This window comes from Prionailurus viverrinus, chromosome C1 (genome assembly GCF_022837055.1).
Source record: "Prionailurus viverrinus isolate Anna chromosome C1, UM_Priviv_1.0, whole genome shotgun sequence".
Lineage (NCBI taxonomy): Eukaryota > Metazoa > Chordata > Mammalia > Carnivora > Felidae > Prionailurus > Prionailurus viverrinus.
Genome location: NC_062568.1, coordinates 214,493,006 through 214,511,278, shown reverse-complemented (window position 1 = coordinate 214,511,278; position 18,273 = coordinate 214,493,006). Strand labels below are relative to the sequence as shown.

The following is an 18,273-nucleotide window of genomic DNA, read 5'->3' as shown; positions in this document are numbered from 1 at the left end:
GGGCACAGCTGGTGCTCAGTATATATTAACTGTCTTGTTTCATTCTCATTCCCACTTTACAGATTGAGACTCAGAGAGGTTAAAGGTCTTCCCAAGGCCATGAAGCCAGGAAGGGGTGGGTGCAGGTCCCTGGGCTTGCAGCCTCAGGCACTCTGTGCAGCACACCTCCAGCCACCAGGTCTCACCAACCTGGCGGGTTCAAGGTAGCCTTAGGGTATAACCCCAGTCCCCCAGGAGGCAAGGCAAGGCAGGAGGCACATCAGAGTTCGGGTCCGATACCAGTAGCTGGTAGGAGGCAGACGTCAGTGCCCGCGCCCGGATTCGCAGCCGGATTCTGTCTGCACCCTCCATCCAGGATATGTGGAGTCTAGGGCAGAGCCCCCCCCCAACCCAATTTCCCAACCTCGCCTCGGCCTCCCCAGATTGTGGGTGGAGACAGGGAACGGCAGTGGGCAGGCTGGGAGCCCTGCCTGAGGGTGCTCATTTCTGTAATTACCATAATTGCCTTAATCACCACTTGGGCCGGAACACTCATCTGCAGCCTTTGCGTTCAGCCCCCCTCCTCTGCACACCTCAGAGCTCCATCTGGGGGTACAGATGCACAGCCCAGGGGCGCAGCATGATCTCCCAGCCACCCCAACAGGCCCCAGCCTTCTGCAGCTTGGGCACTGGGTGCCTCCATCAGCACCCTTGCCTAGACTATTTGCTCAGTGCCTGCCTACCAATGCTGGACACAGGAAAACAAAATGAGCCAGGGAGCAAATGCCAAGTCTGCAGGTATGACACTCAGGTACAGGTGTTTGTTCTGAGTCCCACCCAGGAAGGCAGAGACATACTCGGAGGAGCTGGCCCAAACCCAGAGGCAGACCTTTCCTTTCCCCTGATCTGGGGCGGCGGTGGGGGGTGGGGGGGTGGTCGGTAGGGGGAGGCGTCTGCGGGCCTCTGTTGTGTTGCTCATAATGACCGCTGCCCTTCTTGAGCCCGTGCCATGGGCCAGGAGCGTGTGGTTGCTTTCCCAACCTCCAGTGCTTTGGCTTCACTTACAGAGAGGGAGAGTCTGAGGCTCAGGGCACAAGAGCTGAAACCCCAGTTCCCCTAGCTCCAGAATTGGCCTCCATGCCAGCTGCAGCCCCTCAGCCCACACGGAGGCTCCAGGGTCCCGCCAGTGAGGGACAACGAGGGTCCGCACCCAGAGTCTCCACAACAAGCAGCAGCTGAGAGCCAGGCCAAGGCAGGCAGTGGAACTGCCGCTGGCTCCTGCTAGGCCCCTGGCAGCATGAGCGATGGCAGGCTGAGCGATAAGAAACTAATAATTTATGTTTCCAGCTCCCGCGGCCCCGGCGCCAAGGGAAGGCTGGGCCACAGCCTCCTCCTCACGCTGAGCGGCCGCAATCCTTTATTGCACAAATTATTAACGACCAAAGAATGAATGACTCCGTAATCAGATCAGGACTGCCAGCACTTTTCATTTCGTTTATTTGTACAAATTCTGAAGTCAGGGTCTAGTCTGAGCTCAGAAAGCCAGCCTCACGCTGGATGGGTGCTCAGACCCCCACCTGGACAGAGCACACCCCTCCTTCACCCTCACCCGGAACCCAAGGGGATGTGAAGACAGAGGGTGCCAAGGAGGGGACGGAGAGGTGGGGTGACTGAAGTGTGCCCACTTCAACCTCATTAGGCACCGTGCCCCTGGGCCAGGGTCAGAACTCTGTCCTTCAACCTGCCTCAGGGCCACCTCCTACCTGTTCTGGGGGCCAGGGGCTAGCCCAGGGCTTGGCAGTGAGAGAAAGCGCCCCTGTTCCTGCATGACAGCCTCTGCTCCCTCCCTCTCTTTATCCTTCTCCCCCAGTGTTCGCCTCATCAGACATTGCTGGCCTGGGCCATCAGTGGCCCCAGCCCTGTGCCCTGCTCCCCCTGCTCCCCCTGCCTGCCTCCCATCCTCTTCCCTCTACTCAGGCTGGTCTCTCCCCTGCCTTCCTTTTTCCTGTCCTGGTGCTGGGCTGGGCTGTCCTCCCTTGGGACTCAGAGACTCAGGCCATGAGGTTTCTGTGGCAGCACGGAGGAGTGAGCCGCCTGTGGCTCTCTCACGAGCCCACTTTTAATCCCATTGACCTCTCGTTATACTACAGCGCATAAATTCAGATTTGGAGAGCTTATGTTCCATCATAAATTGGGCTGGCAGACTTCCGATCAACAAGATAAAGCTGTCTCCTGTGAGGTGGGTGTTTTATTGGTCTTGGCTTCAGTGCTGCAGGCGCCAGAATTGGGGGGGAGGGGTGAGTCCTCTGCTCTGGAACCCTCCCGTGCTGTTCAGAGTAGCCTGGTGGTGGCCAGGGATCAGTCTTTCCTGTCGTCGTGGGCAGGCACCAGGAACTGAGGCATCCCCTGGACCTGGTCTGTAACTGCCCTTAGATCCTCATCCCCAGAGCACCAGACTGAGCAGCCACTATGAATCCCCAGGCTGGGCACTCAGGGGTCAAGACAGAGACCCGGTGTGCACCCAGGCATGCGTATGTCTGTGCCCCTTCCTCCCTGGTGGACCTTTGGGAACCCAGCCAGAGCCAGAGTGGGGTTTGGGGGTTGGGGGAAGCGGGACTTGCCTGGGAATTCTGGGGGCCAAATGGCTGCAGCGGGTGGCCAGAAAGAGGGAAGTCAAGCCCCTGCCTCCAGAGATGTGGTCCAGAGGGACCCTCGTTGTCCCTCACTGGTGGGACCCTGGAGCCTCCGTGTGGGCTGAGGGGTCCGGCTCTACCTGCAGGTACAGACACAACCTGTCCAGAGTCCCCACGGGCGGACACAGGAAGGTCTTGGCAGCTATGGGCCACCCTGGGCCTGGGATCCTGCCACCCAGAACTGGGAATAATATCTGCTGGCCTTGCCCGCCCCTCTCTAGAGGTCAAGTCTTTCTTCCAAATCTCAGTCTCTGCCAATACCACCTCTCTCTGCTACTGATACTTCCAGCCCAGCCTCTGCACCAGCCAGCCAGGATTGCTTCTAAGTGAGGTCACCCAAATCAGCACCCCCAAGGGGACTTCACCTGGCCCCTCTGAACACCCTCATCTGCCCAGGGCCTCAGCAGCACAGGAGTAAATCTGTGGCGCCAGGGTATGTGCTGGTGTCCTGGGGTACAAGGGACCCTGACAGGAATGGCGTGTACTCCTAGGAGGCTTCTTGGAGGAGGGGGTGCTGCTGTGAGTCTTAAAGATAAGTAGGTGGTGGCAGGGCCAACATTACCACCAGGTGAGGGAAGCACAGAACCTGGACTCCTGGTACTATTAGAGACCACAAAACATTTTACTTTTAATTTCCCTTAAAACCAGAATGAAAAAAGAATATAATAACAATGAATGTTGAAGAATGAATCTATCATGGGCTATATTTATCTTTATACCAATAGAGTTATAAGTTATAATTTAAAACTTTTCAACGGAGGAAAGGACTCCCAAAGACAAAAGGTGCTACACGGGTGGTAACAGGGCCATTGGTTAGTGATTCTAGGGAGTGGCACTCCTGGGCAGAGGAAACAACTCAGCCTCACTCAGAGACACTGAGGGGAGACAAGGAAACAGGAAGTTGGGCCCTGGGGAAGAGGCAAGGCCTGGAGGCCAGGGGTCCTGGACTATTCCCAAAGGAGCCCCTGGAGAACAAGTTGGCCAGATGTGCCCATCAGGCACTGGGTGAGTGCAGGCAGAGTCTGGGAGTATCAGAGAAATATGATAGGTGAGAGGGGCCAGGTTAGGTATTCAGCAGTGAGAGGAATCTAGAAGGGAGCATAGATGAAGCTAGCTGCTTGGCTCATGGGGAGGAGTGTAGTGCCAGCTCAGTGACTGCAAGAGAGGTAGGCATGACAGCATGATGGTGGGAAAGGGACCCAGGGGACCATGGGGTGGACGCCTATGGCAGGCTATAGACTCTTGAGCGTCTGGACTGAAGATAGACTTTCAGATTCCATCACCTGTAAAGAAGTACATACGAAAGAGAAGGGTGCCTAGAGTGGAAGCCTAACCCACTTACCCTTTCACCCATCATACACTCGTTCACCCATCAATCCATCCCCCCACCCATCCTATGCTTGAGGGGTGGGTGAGGCAGAAGAGGGTCCTGAAGGAAGGAATGAGAGGGGAGGCTGAGCTGAGAGGAGGGTCTCAGGGCCCATGAGTGCAGCTCATCTAATACATAGCAAGGCGTCAACTAGAAGCACCAAGGAAAATCCCCATGTGTTGATGCCAAACAAGGTTTATGCAGAAGCTGACAAGGTTGCTGAGGGCCATGTTCCCGGCTGGAAGATGGGATGACCCAGCCCAAGTCCTGGCTTTGCCCCTCACCAGTCATGAATCACCCCATCCTGTCTCTGAAGCCCCAGGAGCCCGGGAGCCCACACACACCTGCTGGACTCAGACACACAGTTACTCAACTGCTAACATGTGGCAAACTCAGGTTTTTGCAAGGCCACCCAGTCTGAAAGAACGGTCTATCTGTTCTGCTGGAAAGAGTCTGCAGCACGCTGACATCTGTTAGCATCTGCATGTACACAGAGCATGAAAGGTCAGGCTCCTTTGTTCTGAGCAGGGCACGAGGACTCCACATCTGGGGATGCCCACCCTCCTCTATGCAGAGGGAAAACCCCCTCTGACCGGCCCCAGTCCTGCCAGGTGTCTCTTCTGTTCGCGCTTTCCATGGGCCTCCAAGCAGCCTGGCCAGTCTACAGGTGGGAAGGCCCCCAGGACCAACCTGGGACTTCGTTAAACGCCCTGGAGAAAGTGCCAAGTTGTGGCCTTGGACAGAACCCTGGAATCGCTGCCTTTCCCCTGCCCACGGCAGGTGTGGGTCCGGCCTCCGCAGGCGGGTTCTGCTCAGTGTCTCAGCCCACACCAGAGGAAACAACTCAGGGACACAATCAGGCTGTGCTCTTCAGTCCAACACACTTCTGGGGCTGCACCTGGGGCACCGTGCAGAACTTCAAAGGGTCGGACATCACAGAGTTCCCGCTCTCATGGCAAAATGTGCAGAGCTACTCTGTTGTGAAACCGCAGACAGCAACGCGGAAGATGAAATGACCCGGTGGAGGACGCGGACAGTTGCAGTAATAAAGGAACCCTCATACCCAGACGGGCACCCACAACGACATCATTGCACTCAGCAGGCATATCACCAGCTCAACCAAGCCTTGGATGGGGTCAGGCTAAGTCATCACCTCAGAAAGCCAGCCTGGGCTGCAGTTGTGAAACAGTAAAACTCACTGACCACCTCAGCATGCTACTTCTGAAAATCCCTGATGTGACAGATCAATGATGACAAGGTGACTGTTGGTCGTCTGGGTGACCCTGATGGTGGGACTGTACGTGAAGTACGCCCAAACAACCCACCCCTCCTCCCAGGGTAGGCAGGCACAGAGTTGCAACCCTGCTGGAGCATGGTAGATGAGGCCGGGCCAAGAGATTCCCCCAGACTTGGGAGTTTTCGCTCTCTCTCTGAAGAAGACGATGTCTGTGGCCAAACCTTAAGAAGCTTCTGGGGATAGGAAGGTATTCAGAGTCCTGCCTGGGCAGAAGCCCAGTGGGCAGGTGCTGGGAGAAGAGGTTAGCAGGCCTGGGGCTGCCTCAGGCCAGGGAGGCCAAGCCGGGAGGGTGGAGGGGGCCACACCAGGGTGGAGCCCTGTAAAAAGCCTCAAATGCTGACACGTGGTGGGTATGTCAGAAAACAAACAAAAGTCCTGCTCGCAGGGAGCTCACAGTTAGCAGGAAGTCCAACATAAACAGTCACTTCCAGGGCCAGTCTGGGCTCGCTGTGGAGGCTGGGAGTCTCTCAGAGCTGGGCCTGGGGGCAGTACCTTCCAGCCACCCACCCTCCTAGCCCTCCACCAACTGGCCCCTTACCTCCAGCTTCTCTCTTCCTCCAGGATTTCTGTACCGAGGGTCCCCACCTGAACGTCCTTTCTCCTTCAACTTCCACTAACAGTCCTGGCAGAGGCCCACCTGAGCCCATTCCTCCCGCCCAGAGGCCTGACTGCTGCCCTGTGACTGAGGGTGGCACATCCTAGTGTCTCTATCAGGACCGTGGTAGGTTCCGAATGCTCACAGGTCTTCCCAGGCCAAAACAGGTGAGCAGGCCAAGAGTGAACATGTGACCAGCACAGCTGGGATTGACCCTCCAGGGCCTACACCCCCACAGGGAGGAGCATGGGTCCCCAAGGCCTTCATGTGGGATCTGCACTGAGCGTGAGCAGCAGGACCGTGGTCACAGGAGGAGGAAAGCACACTCACGCATAAGCACACAGCATAGACACACGTGAGCACATGCGTAGCCCTACACTCTCGGGTAAGGGTCTGCTCTTCCCTCACAATCAGCCCCTGCTGGCACACTCCCGAGACGCGGGGGTGTAACGGGACTGGAACTGAGTCTGCGTGCAGCACCACTCCGATAGCTCTGCCACTCCACTCTGGTCATCTCCCTGACCTGACATCCGAACGATTACGGTGCTGCAGTGGCTTGTGCCATGAGGGATAAGGACCACAACCCCATGGACACACAGCAGGACAACAGCTGCAGCCAGGGGTCCCCTCGACCCCCTTCCCACCCCAGGCCGTGTCCAGGCAGCAGACCAGGTGATGTTTGCAGGGACAGAAAGGGGTGGAACCAGCCCACGTGCCCATTCATTGGGACAGATTCTTCTGTCTCCGGGGACCCTAGAAGACTCTATTCCTGCCCTTTGCTTGGTCCTACCTTGGGGTGAACCCATCCCCCAGCTCCTGTACTCTGGGCCCATTTATGGAGAAAGCATCAAGAGTGTGCTAGGCCTGCCTCACCGTGCTGACCAGGGCACCTGTAGCCACATTTCACCCTGACTGCTCTGCTCCGGGCCAAAGGACCCCACAGATTTTGAACCCCTATCTCATTTTCAGATGGAGAGAGTAAGGTCCTGAGAAGGGCGGAGAAGGCTGGGTCATTCAGTGGCTGGCTAGGAGGGCCCACATCTCAGGCCACTGAAGGGTCTGCCACCCTTACCACCTGTGTCAGCCTAACTCCAGCACAACCCAGGCCCAAGAGGGGCCACAGCACGTGACAGGCTGCCTGAGGCAGGTGCTGCTCTCTGTCCCCGGTGATGCCAGTGAGTGGGTGTCTTCACTCCTCCTGCAGAGGAACTTGGCTTGCAGAGCCAGTGGTAGCCAGGACTCCCATTCACGTTGCCAGACCAACAACTCCCTCTGTATGGCTTCCGAGTGTATCCAGTGCACCCTGTGGTGTGTCAAGCTCACCTGTGTCACTGTGTTTTTGCCTGGGGTCACTGTGTGTGTGTGTGTGTTTGTGTGTGTGTGTGTGTGTGTGTGTGTGTGTGTGGCTGCTTATGCGTGATGAAGCAGGTGAATATCATGGTATATGTTACCAATGCTCTGGCAGCGTGTGCCCTGTCGGTGCCCCGAGTCTGCGAACCCACAGGGGAATGTAGGGTTGACCCTAAGCCCTATCTCTCTACTCCTTTATATAGCATCAGTTAAGGTCGGTGAACAGGCTGGCCTCGGAAACATGTCTACTCCTGAGGCATGGCCTGCAGCCAGCTCACGGCGGGCCAAAGGCAAGGCAAGTCTTAGCAGGGCAGCCCCTCCTGTGTCTGACCTGCAGCTGGGAACCGACACATTCCTGGAAGCTCTGACCACTCTAGCAGGGAGTGTAAAGGAGCCCTAGCTGATTCGCCACTGACCTCTGACCTCCCAGGCTAACCCTTCCGAGTGGAACACTGCTGCCAGCCAGCAGACCCTTGCTCCAGACACGCTGTCTTGGGTATGACGGCTATATCCATCTGGCGCTCATGCTGCAGGCCTGTGTGTCTATGTATGCTTTTGCACAGGTGTTGGTGGTGTCTTTGATCTTGGATGTAAGTTAACACACATACTGTCTGTGCATGTTTGTGGTGAGGATGTCAGCCTCTGTGCTGTGTGTGCAGCTTGGGGAGCTGCTGTGCGTGCATATGGAAGCGTATCGGCATGAGCTTTTGAGAATGCATGCATCTGTTGGTGGCTTTGGGCACATGTATGTGTACCCGTGGATGTGCTTCCTCACAGCTGTGTCAGCTGTGCCCGCACCTGTGTGATCTGTCCCTACATGCCTTCCTGTGTCTGGCATGTCTGGGCCTGCTCTCCCACCCCGACAGTCACCCTAGATGAGCTCAGGAAGACTAAGGCTGAGGGAGCAGGTCTCCTCTGCATCTCTCTTCTTCCAACCTCACCCATCTCTCTTCCCGGGGTTCCACATCCGGTGCTCAATAAATGATTGCTTGGTGAAGGAATGGCTCAAAAGGGGGCTTTAAGGGGAGCAGTCTGGGGATGAGGGTAGGTAGGCACTCCAGGATGGGAGGGAGGCTTCTGGCAGGAACGCCAGTTGTGGACAGGGTCAGATAGCGCCAGAGGAGGCGGTCATGGCTGGCCGAGCCCCGGGTTGGGGGCAGCAGGGTCTACGGGCTGCCCCGCGTTCCCCGGAGACGTCTCGGGTCACAGTCTGCGCTGCTCAGGCCGAGCCGCCCCGCGGGTTATTTATGACCCCCCTCCCCCTCCCTGGCGGCGGCGGCGGCGGTGGCGGCCGCGGCTCCGGCCTCGGCCCAGCGGCGGAGGGCCCCCAGAGGGGGTACCGCGAAGAGCGAGGGCGCCGCGGAGGCCCGGAGGAAGGGGAGGGGGCGGGGCCTCTGCGGGTCGGAGGAGGGGCTTTGGCCGCCTAGCCCACCAGTGTTCCCCCGGGGTGCCGCCAGGCCAGAACGCGAGGCGAGGGGTGGTTCTAGAGCCAAAATTCTGTCCGTCTGACCTCTGGCTCAGTCAGAAATGCAGAGGAGCACACGGGGCCCCAGATGCCAAACCAGGACAGAGGTGGATAGGAGGGAAGAAGTGAGCAGATCCTTGTGGAAGGAGTGTAATGTCCAGGACTAAGGACGTCTGATCCCTGTGGGAAAGTGGCTCTGACCCTGTGGGCAGAGAGGTCTATTTCCCATGAAGAGGGGGAAACAGGTAGGGGTGGGGGTAGGGGTGAACTGATTAGCCAAAGCCCTGGACAGCCCCTGGAAGGGGGTCTCCTGGGAGTCAGGGAGTGGCCCTTGGAGGAGAAGGGGTTCTGCAGGGAACTTTGACCCCAGTCATGGTCTTTTCAGGAAGGCACCCTGGTCCTCCAAAGAGAGGTGGGGGGCAAGACAGTAGCACGGAGGTTAGGTTGGGTGAGCTAGGTTAGCCCCCATACCTTGCCAGCTGGATCCTGCTCCTGAAAGCCAAGGTTGGGGCCTTCTATGCCCCTCCTTCCCCACTGTGGGCCTGTTCAGGATGAAAGAGGCCAGGGGTGAGTGAGGGGTGGTCCTGCAGAAAGGAAGGGAGGCTCCCTCCGCAGGCTACATGGTACCTTCTCAGATCTAGAGACATACTTCACTAGGCTTCCCTCCCCAAACCTTAGTTTAAAGGTCAGGGGTTAGGAGGCCTAAGGATCCGTGAACAGGTGCAGACAAACATGAGAAGAAGTGAGTGGAGGAAACCATCTTTTGAAAGCAGTGTCAGGGCTGTGGCCAGACGAGACAGTTGGCCCCCCTCTGAGTCCTGATAGCCTCTCTCCACACTGTGCCATGACCACAGATTAACATGATGGCTGCTCCGTGGGCCACGGCTCTTGGGCAGCAACAGCCTCCTGCGTCGATTAGAGACGGAGGCACCACACCTGAGAGCAAGACAAGGGCCACCAAAGGTGAATGTGCATCTAGGGTCCAACATTTTCTGGACACCCTGCCAAACGCATCTCACAGGGCTGGCGGGGGGGAGGGGGGTGCTGTCTGCGTGCTGGGTTTGGATCTGAGGCTACTTGCCAGCTTGTCCAAAATAACACACCAGGGAAAGCCAAACCTGTCTCAGCAGCTGCGAGTGGGTTTCTGTTTCTTCTCCTAATGCTCCTGCTGCAAGCTGACATGCTGCTGTGCAGGGAGACGGGCGGGAAAAGCTGCCCTCATTCCAGACCTGCTACCTCAGGACACCAAAGTGGACATGGATGTAGCGGGTTCCACTTCCCCAGACCGGCTCCTAACAGGGAACAGAAATGTTCTCAAGTGCACGATCCCACATTCATTGGCCCCTCCTCTTCCCCACATCCCCCAACCCTCACTCAGACAGGGCCCAGCCCACCTTCCTGCCCCACAACGTGTCTCAGATATTGTCTGTCCCTGTGTCAGACGGCCTGGATTTAAAGCAGCTGTGTGACATCAAGAGACTTACTTGACCTCTCTGTGTCTCACCTTCCTCATCTATAAATGACACAATGAGGAAAACTCACTGAGATGATCAAGTGAACTAAGGCATGTAAAGCGCATAGTAAGGTGGCAGTGGCTGACAGAATTGTTGTTACTCACAGAGCGTGAAGCCTCCCCAACACATCTGCTGAGGCCACACACCACAAACCCACAGCCTCACGCCCTGCAGATGCAGAGGAGACCCCCCACGCCCGACAGTAACGCCCACCACCCACCGCCGCTGTGCTAACACTCCTACCCAGAGCCGCCACGCAAGCAGGCGGTCCCAGACCACCGATCCCCCATCGGCTAGGAGCCCCCTCCCCACGTGCAGTCCGGACTCCAGCTGCGCCCAGTGACTCCCTCAACAATGGCGCGGTAGGTGCGCGCGGCTTCTCGCTGGCATACGCCCCTTCGCACACCCGGGACTCCCTTTCTCCTATCCTCGTCCACTCGGGAATGAGGCAAGGGTGCGTGCAGCCCCGTCCCGCCACCCCCCGCCGCCAGCCGCGTGAGCCCAGTCGGCCGTCACGCACCCCCTGCCGGAGCCCGCGCCCGCCCGCCCGCCGCGCCGGGGCCGTTTAAATGGGCCAAGTTGTGGCGGCGGCGGCGGCGGCGGCGGCGGCGGCGGCGGCGGCGGCGGCGGCGGCGGCGGCGGCGGCGGCGGCGGCGGCGGCGGCGGGAGTCTCCCAAGTCCCCGCCGGGCGGGCGCGCGCCAGTGTACGCGGGTGCGCGGCCGGGGCGGCGGGGCGGCCGGGCGGCGAGGCGGCGAGGCGGGACCTGGGCCTGGGACCCCCGGGCGGGGCGGGGCGAAGGGCCGCAGACTTCCCGACTCCACTGCCAGGCTGGGCCCGGCGGGCAGTCCGGCGAGCGGGGCGCGGGGCCGCCTCACGGGGCGCGGGCGCAGGTGGCCCGGCGCCCTGTGGAGCCCTGGCGCTCCGGAGCGCGATAGGAGATCGATAGCAGCTCCCGCGGCACCATGACTCGGGCAGCCGAGGCCCCGCCAGCCGGCCGGGAAGCGGTCCGAGGTGGCCCGGCGGGCGGCGCGGCGGCAGGTGCTGGGGTGCAGTAGCGGATAGGGCGGGCGCGCGGCCCTCGAGCTCCAACTCCAGCCCGGGCCCAAGCAAGTTGCGCCGGCGGCGGAGAGCCGGGCTGCAGGGCCACCGGCCCGCCATGCCGGCGGTCAAGAAGGAGCTCCCAGGCCGCGAGGACCTGGCCCTGGCTCTGGCCGCCTTCCGTCCGACCCTGGCCGCACTACCACTGCCGCCGCTCCCAGGCTACCTGACACCACTGCCAGCTTCGGCCGCCCTGCCCCCGGCCGCCTCGCTACCCGCCGCGACCGCCGGCTACGAGGCGCTGTTGGCTCCGTCACTCCGCTCGCCGCGCGCCTACCTGAGCCTACACGAGGCCGCCCCGTACCTCCACCTGCCCCGGGACCCCCTGGCCCTCGAGCGCTTCTCTGCCACTGCGGCCGCAGCACCGGATTTCCAGCCGCTGCTCGACAACGGCGAGCCGTGCATCGAGGTGGAGTGCGGCGCCAACCGCGCGCTACTTTACGTGCGCAAACTCTGCCAGGGCAGCAAAGGTCCGTCCATCCGCCACCGCGGGGAGTGGCTCACACCCAACGAGTTCCAGTTCGTCAGCGGCCGGGAGACGGCCAAGGACTGGAAGCGCAGCATCCGCCACAAAGGTGCGGCCGCCACCGTCCCTCCTCTACGCTCCCCGAGGACCCCTGGGTCGGGACCCCCTCATTCTGCCACCTGGGAGACTCCGTCTCCGCCCAGAGAGGGCGCTGCGGCTCCGGGGCTGCAGCAGAGACACTCCCCCGCCAGCCCTCCCAACCCCCCCCCGTCCCCTCCCCCCCCCCCACCTCCGCAGCACGGTCGCCTTGGTGGACCGAGGCAGAGCTCCCTCGGCCTCCACCGTCACCCCAGCTTGGGCCGCGGTGCTCTGGGCTCCCAACTGCACGCAAGCCGGCCCCTCCTCCCACTCGGAAGGTCTTTGCGGGATTCCTGGGCATTGTGGCTCAGGGGAAGTTTACGGGAACTCGGGAAATTGCGGGAGACCGGCTGGGCGGGACACACTTCCCTCCCTGGTCGGTGAGCCCCCAGGATCCGGCGGGAGTCGAGGGACACACATGCGGCCGGGCTGCGGGTGGGACTCGGTGGAGGGAAGGGGAAGGTGTGTGGGTGGCGCAGGCAGGTGGGGGGCGCGGGGGCGCGCGTCGGGGCGGGGGCGCGCGCGGAGCTGGAAAGGCAGCGGGGCTGGTAGCAGCCTGCTTGGAGAATTCAGGAGTCTGGCTCCGAGGGCGCGAGGTGCGGGCGCCTGAGCAGGCAAGCAGGGGAGGCGCGGCGAGCGCCAGGCACGGGGGTCGGGGGTCGTTAGAAAGTTAGGGACCCGGTCGCGCTGGGCTTTGGGGTTCGCAGCTCAGCTGTGGCTGCCCTCTTCCCGCTGCGGGGTCACGCGCAGTCCTGGGTCCTGGCGGCGCCGTTCACCTGCGCGCTGGATCGACCTTCCTGGGCCCGGTTCCCAGTCCCCGCAGACAGGCTTGGAGAGGGTTGGAGCGCGGGAGGGGGGACGCAGGGGGCGGGGAGGAGGCGGCTTTTGGTCAGGGGAGGGCGCTCGCCGGGAACTAGAGTTTCTGAGCTCTGCAGATCCCCGTGGCTTCCGCGAGGGTGGGGTGGGCGGCAGGGCCTGGGGGTGGGTTCGGAAGTTGGACTGAGGTGGTTGTTCACACACGTGCCGGGAGGGGGAGCGGGCCTTGCAGTTTACTGTGACCCGAAAGCGTTCCTGCGTGCGTCGACTCTACCTGTGCCCAGCCCTGCTCTTTCACCGGTTCTGCCTTGGCCCTCCTCACAGGAAAAAGTCTGAAGACGCTTATGTCCAAGGGGATTCTGCAGGTGCACCCTCCGATCTGCGACTGTCCAGGCTGTCGAATATCCTCCCCAGTGGTGAGATGTGGGAGAAAAGTTGGGGCTTTGGGATCTTCTTTCTCCCCTGCAGAGCTTGTGCCTGTTTTCTAGGATCCAGAGTCCATGCCAGTGTGCAGGAGGGAGCCCCTGAAGAGCAAACAGGGGAGACTTTGCTTTGGGTGGGAATCCTGGGGGAGCCCTCTCCCCTTTGGATGCAGGGCCTGATCACGCCTATCTTGAAGCCACTCCTTGGGGAGCCTTGGAGCTGCTTCTCCTGAGGTCCTGGGGACAGGGTGTGAAGGTGTCCTCCCTGGACATGTCATCCAGCTGTGGCCTGGGGATCCTGCCCTGTCACATGTTTGGGGGGGGGGGGGAGGGGGTCCCACTGTGTCAGCTGGCCCAGGTTGGGAGAGAGGCTGGTCCCAGGGTAAAACTTGTTCTGGGATGTAACAGTGTTGGCTGGCCTGGATGTGCATTCTGGGGTGGTCACAGCTTAGCTGTGACTAACATGTGTCTCTGGGATGCCAAGAGCTAGACCCCTGCTGGGCAAGGCTCTGGATGTCCAGGAGAGTCTGAAGATACAACCCAATTAGGGGCAGAATCTGAGCAGTGTGGGCCTTTAGTGTCAAGAACTGGGGTTGGAGGCTGATGTGGGGTCCCCAACCCAGCGCAGACATATACGACCCCCTCATTGGCCTAGCGGAGCAGCAGAGATCGGGGTGCTGTGCCTGCCCCTGAAGCACTGTCTTCCATGTCACATGTCCTCCAGGCAGCGGTAGTTGGAGGGTTGATCTGAAGAGGAAATTGTCTCTTGAGAGGAACCAGTTTTGAGCTTCTGGGGGAGAGCCACTTAGGGCCCTGGCTCTTGGTGGCAGTTAGGGTTATGCCGCTGTTCCTGGCACCATCAGCAGCACCCTCTCACAGGAGGTGGTGAGAGAGGACCCGAGACACCCACCTTCGGCTTCTTTGCTTTGGACTAGAGGTAGGAAGGAGAAAGGGACGTCTTGGTTTCCTTGTGGACCCCGGAGGTAGCTAAGCTGGGCGAGCTGGGAAGCCACAGACACCCCTGTGAAGACAGACACCAGATCAGACGCACAGATTGGACAGGGGAAGGGGGATACAGCCACGCCTCCCCTGTGTACCTATCCCAATCACGTGCCTGACACGGGCTTATCGCCAGAGTCTGTTGCACAGGCAGCCGGCCTCCTGCCCACCACCACGGTTCCTGCCTGGGGCAAGAGACTGAGTTCCTTCCCCACATATGCACCTTTCCAAGGAGCTGGTACTGGAGAAGAGTCCTCTGGGCACCTTCCAGGCTGGCCTGGAGTTTCTCCTTGGGTCGGAGGGGACCCGCCTCTCCCAACCCACTCTTCCAGAGATCTCTCCCAAGAGTGTGGGGTACAGGTGGCCTGAGCCCAGTATCAGTTTCCCCAGGACACTGCTTGGATTGGGGGCAGGGTGGGTGGGTAGGTCAGACAGGGATAAGGCCCAGCCTAGAACTGCCTACTTGTCTGGGGCTCTCAGGTCACTGCCCTACAGGAGGGATGCCTCAGACCTGGGCCTGCCTCTCCTGAACCTGGTCCCTCCCAAGCCTATCGCTGTACCTCACCCTTAGGAAGGAGCTCCACAGACTTCCTTGTCTTTCTAGCACCCACCTTAGCCACACAGAGACTGTCTTGCTCTACACCCCCCCACAGCCAGGCCCAAAGGTACGTACACACTTCAGAGTCACAGATACTCCAGGGGCAGAATGTGGGTGTGCATGTGGCGCAGGGATCATGCAGCCATGCAAGCTGGCTTTCATGTACCCACGCTTGCACTCTGAGGGCCCAGTGCTTGGCGAGGGGCAGAGGCTGGGCACCCAGCTTTCAAATCTGTGCTGCCGAGCACGGGTTGAGGTCTTGGGTGTGCCTGGGAGGCACGTATGTTCTCTGTCCTTGGCTGGAGCCCTGGTCCCTCTTCCTCAGTTCCCCTTCACAGGAGCCACTCCAGGCCAGCACAGCTGGTCAGGCTCCGTCCCAGGTGGCAGTCTTACTGCTGTCATTTCCCTCTCCTCTTCCTTGTCTTACAGATGAGAAGCAGAGGGAAATGCATTTCCTTTTCTTCGCGAGAGAATAGTGTAACTAAAGCAGAAAGGAGAGGAGGTCCAGGTGCTTGGGCTACAATAGGCTAGAGAAGGGCAGGGCTGAGGGGACTTCCCGGCAGTGCACACTTCAGACAGGCCAGGGGCTGTTGAAAACACTTCCCCCTGGAGCCCACTAGCTGGCACAGAGAGGCACGGGGACCAGACAGGCGGTCACACCTACAGCCTCACCCACTCTCTGCTATTTCCAATAGAGCACAGAGCCAAGGCCAGGGTCTCAGAAGGGGCCACAAAGCAGGCCCTTTCATCTTTCAGGCCTACCCTCAGACTCCATTGCCCCACCCACCCCAATGCTGTCCCGTATATCTCATTGAGTGTGTTGCAGAGAGGAACATGAGGGTGTCCCAAACGGATTCATAAGGGCTGGCTTATGGAGACTGGCTCCTGGAGTCTGGGGATGGGGCTAATTGTGGTCCCCAGACCCAGTTGAGGAGGGGGAGAAGACCAGGGCTCCCTGGCTCTCGGCACCACTGCCCAAATCTGGAGCTTGAGTGGGCTGGGTCTGAAGAGAAGGACCCTTACTCTGGAGGACAGGACTACTGTGGTGGCTGCACAGCTGTCCATTAGGTCCAGGATGACACTGGTGAGGCAAGACCCTCCTTCACACCTTCCTCCTCGGGTCCCCGGGTATGGTGGCATTGTCCTGGCAACAGGGAAGAGGGTGTCTGAGGAGGCCTCAGTCACTGAAAGGATGAGAGAGAATTAGATAATCCCAAGATCCCTGCCACCTCCAGGAAACAGCAACCTGTTATTAAATAAGAAAAGGCTTCCTGCCCACCAGAAAATAATAACTTTTTTCTTCCACTGGGGCGGCAGGACCTAAAGACACTGGAGGGAGCGGTGGTATATAGGGACCTTGCCTGTCCCACTGGTGTGTGAGCATGCTCTGAGCGTGGAAAAGCTCAGTGCGGACTGGCCTCCACGTCTGTGCAAATGCTTCCTGCTCTGATCTCCCAGCATACGGCACACACATGCATCCACATACTCACAACATGGGTGCAGGGTGGGGAGAAGTAGGTATTGTGAGAGATACTGAATCTCTGTTTCTGACCCAGAGGCTGGGCCCCGAGAGGGGCAGGGGAGAGGCTGGGCCCCCAGAGGCAGGGTCAAAGGGTCTGGGCTGGTAAGGCCTCCCCACCAGGTGACCTGCAAACCCCAGGACTGCAGTTTGCAAGGGGTCAGCAAGCTCAGGCCCCAGACTCAGGCTTCACACTGCCCTTGAACTGGACCTGGCATGGCACTAGCAGAACAGAAAAAGGACCTGGCATCGGTTGGGGGTTCACACAGGAGCTGCGTGGGATTGTCTGGCAAACACATGCAGACAGTGGTAACGGCACATTGAACAAGTGGCAGAACACAGACCTCTGTTGTGGGGGCTCTCACGGCCTCTTGGGGCTCCCTGGCGCCAGGAAAGCCGGGGCTGGCCTCCAGGTGGACATCCCCACACTCAGGCTGATCGCCTGTGGAGGGAGTGAGGCTGGACTATGGAGTCTGGACAAGGCATGTGTCATGAGCAGCCTGGCCAGGGCCCACAGCCCTTCGCCTCACCCCCCTCCAGGGTGGCATGGAGCAAGGAAGGTGGTCTGTGGAGGGGTCCCTGACCCAGGCCTCAGCTCTCTGCTCCTGTCTTCGCCTGTGGCCACCGGGGCTCATGTGGACCCTGGGGCCTGCACTGCAGGCTAGAAGCACCTTAGCAGGGCCTCTGATGGTCCCTATTTGACCTTAGTGGTTGCTGTGAGGGCTTCTGTCACCCGGGCCCTGCCCGAAGGTTGGGCCTGGGGTGCAAGCTGCCCAGGAGGCTGAGGGTCCTGATTTAGCCTAACCTTCCTCTGCTCCCTCCCTTCCCAGAACCGGGGGCGGCTGGCAGACAAGAGGACAGTTGCCCTCCCCACTGCGCGGGTCCTAAAGAAGGAGCTGACCACCAGCTTCTCGGCCAGTGATGGTGACAGCGATGGGAACGGCCCCGCCTATGGGCAGCGGCCAGGCTTGAAGCAGGAGGACACCCCCCATGTCCGTATCATGAAGAGAAGGTACTTTTACCGATGACCAGGTGGGGAGGGCACATGGGCTCTGGCTGTGGTGGTGAGGGAGGGACATCAAGACTGGGGCCTCCAGGCAGCTGAGAGCCAGGCCAGGGTGAGGGCCCTTGGACCTCAGGACAGGGCCCAAGTTTGGATTTTCTTGTCTTGGTATCTGCCGAAGCTGAAATAGCCTGAACCCCTCCATGCCACGGGACCGTAGTGAGAACCCACCCGGAGGGAGGGGCCGACATGGTTCTGTGGGGGGGAGGAAGGAGGCTGGGCCAGCGGCTCTAGGAGGAGGGCAGTCAGGGAGACCCAGGAAGGGATGGCCTGGCGCCACCGCAGCCAGGCAGAGAGGAAGAGGCTGAGCAGCCCCTAAAACGCTCGTGCTCATTCTCCTTGGCAAGCAGCGGCTCCCCTGGCTTCTCACCGTCCCTTCCAGCCTTGAGGGTCACTATTCCTGACTTCCCACCCTTTCCCCTCCTGGCAGAGGCACCTCCCTCTGTCCACTCACCTCTTCATCCCTCCATCTGTCTGTCTGTCCATCCAGCACATGTCACACATCCCCAGAGTCTCGAGGCCTTTTCTCTTCTCACCTAGTCTTTTAACATGTTCCAATTTCTGCTACCCTCAAATAACCCTCCCAAACCCCCAACACCCCCACTTCCCAGCCCCCATACCCCCGCTGGCTAAGTTGACACCCCACACAGGCTTCCAACCACCCTCCTTCAGCCCGAGGGTCTTTCTGGGAGCACTGCTGTGGGTGAGGACACAGGCACAGGGCAGAGCTGTTTCCTTACTTGACTGTCGTACTGTTGTTCTGGCATCCCTCCTACCTACGGGGCGCGGTGCTCACTTCCAAGAGGCAGACTGGTAGCACCTGGGACCCAGGGAGCTGCACCCACCTGGGCCGACACTGAACCATTGGTGCTAGCGGCAGTCTGGGGGCTT

At 60.0% G+C, this 18,273-nt stretch overlaps 1 protein-coding gene and 1 long non-coding RNA gene across 5 annotated transcripts in view; one reads left to right on the top strand and one right to left on the bottom strand.

The window, feature by feature from the left end:
* Positions 1 to 3,315: 3,315 nt before the first annotated feature.
* Positions 3,316 to 11,599, bottom strand: LOC125172442 (uncharacterized). 2 transcript variants are annotated; one of them, XR_007154727.1, is made up of 6 exons: positions 11,528 to 11,599; positions 10,143 to 10,261; positions 9,867 to 10,040; positions 9,220 to 9,290; positions 4,416 to 4,521; positions 3,316 to 3,955 (listed from the first exon to the last, which is right to left on the bottom strand). It is a non-coding gene; the product is annotated as an uncharacterized LOC125172442 (long non-coding RNA). The 2 variants fall into 2 exon arrangements; XR_007154726.1 differs by having other exon boundaries at positions 3,316 to 4,521.
* Positions 10,970 to 18,273, top strand: part of SAMD11 (sterile alpha motif domain containing 11) — a 20,959-nt gene continuing 13,655 nt past the window's right edge. For 2 of the 3 annotated variants that reach the window (XM_047870513.1, XM_047870512.1), the window contains exons 1-3: positions 10,971 to 11,936; positions 13,106 to 13,197; positions 17,150 to 17,331. In XM_047870513.1, the coding sequence (XP_047726469.1) occupies positions 11,420 to 11,936; positions 13,106 to 13,197; positions 17,150 to 17,331 (791 nt within the window). In that variant the 5' untranslated portion in view covers positions 10,971 to 11,419. Of the gene's footprint in view, positions 11,937 to 13,105; positions 13,198 to 17,149; positions 17,332 to 18,273 lie in introns of all 3 variants that reach the window. The other variant, XM_047870511.1, reaches the window with a different exon arrangement.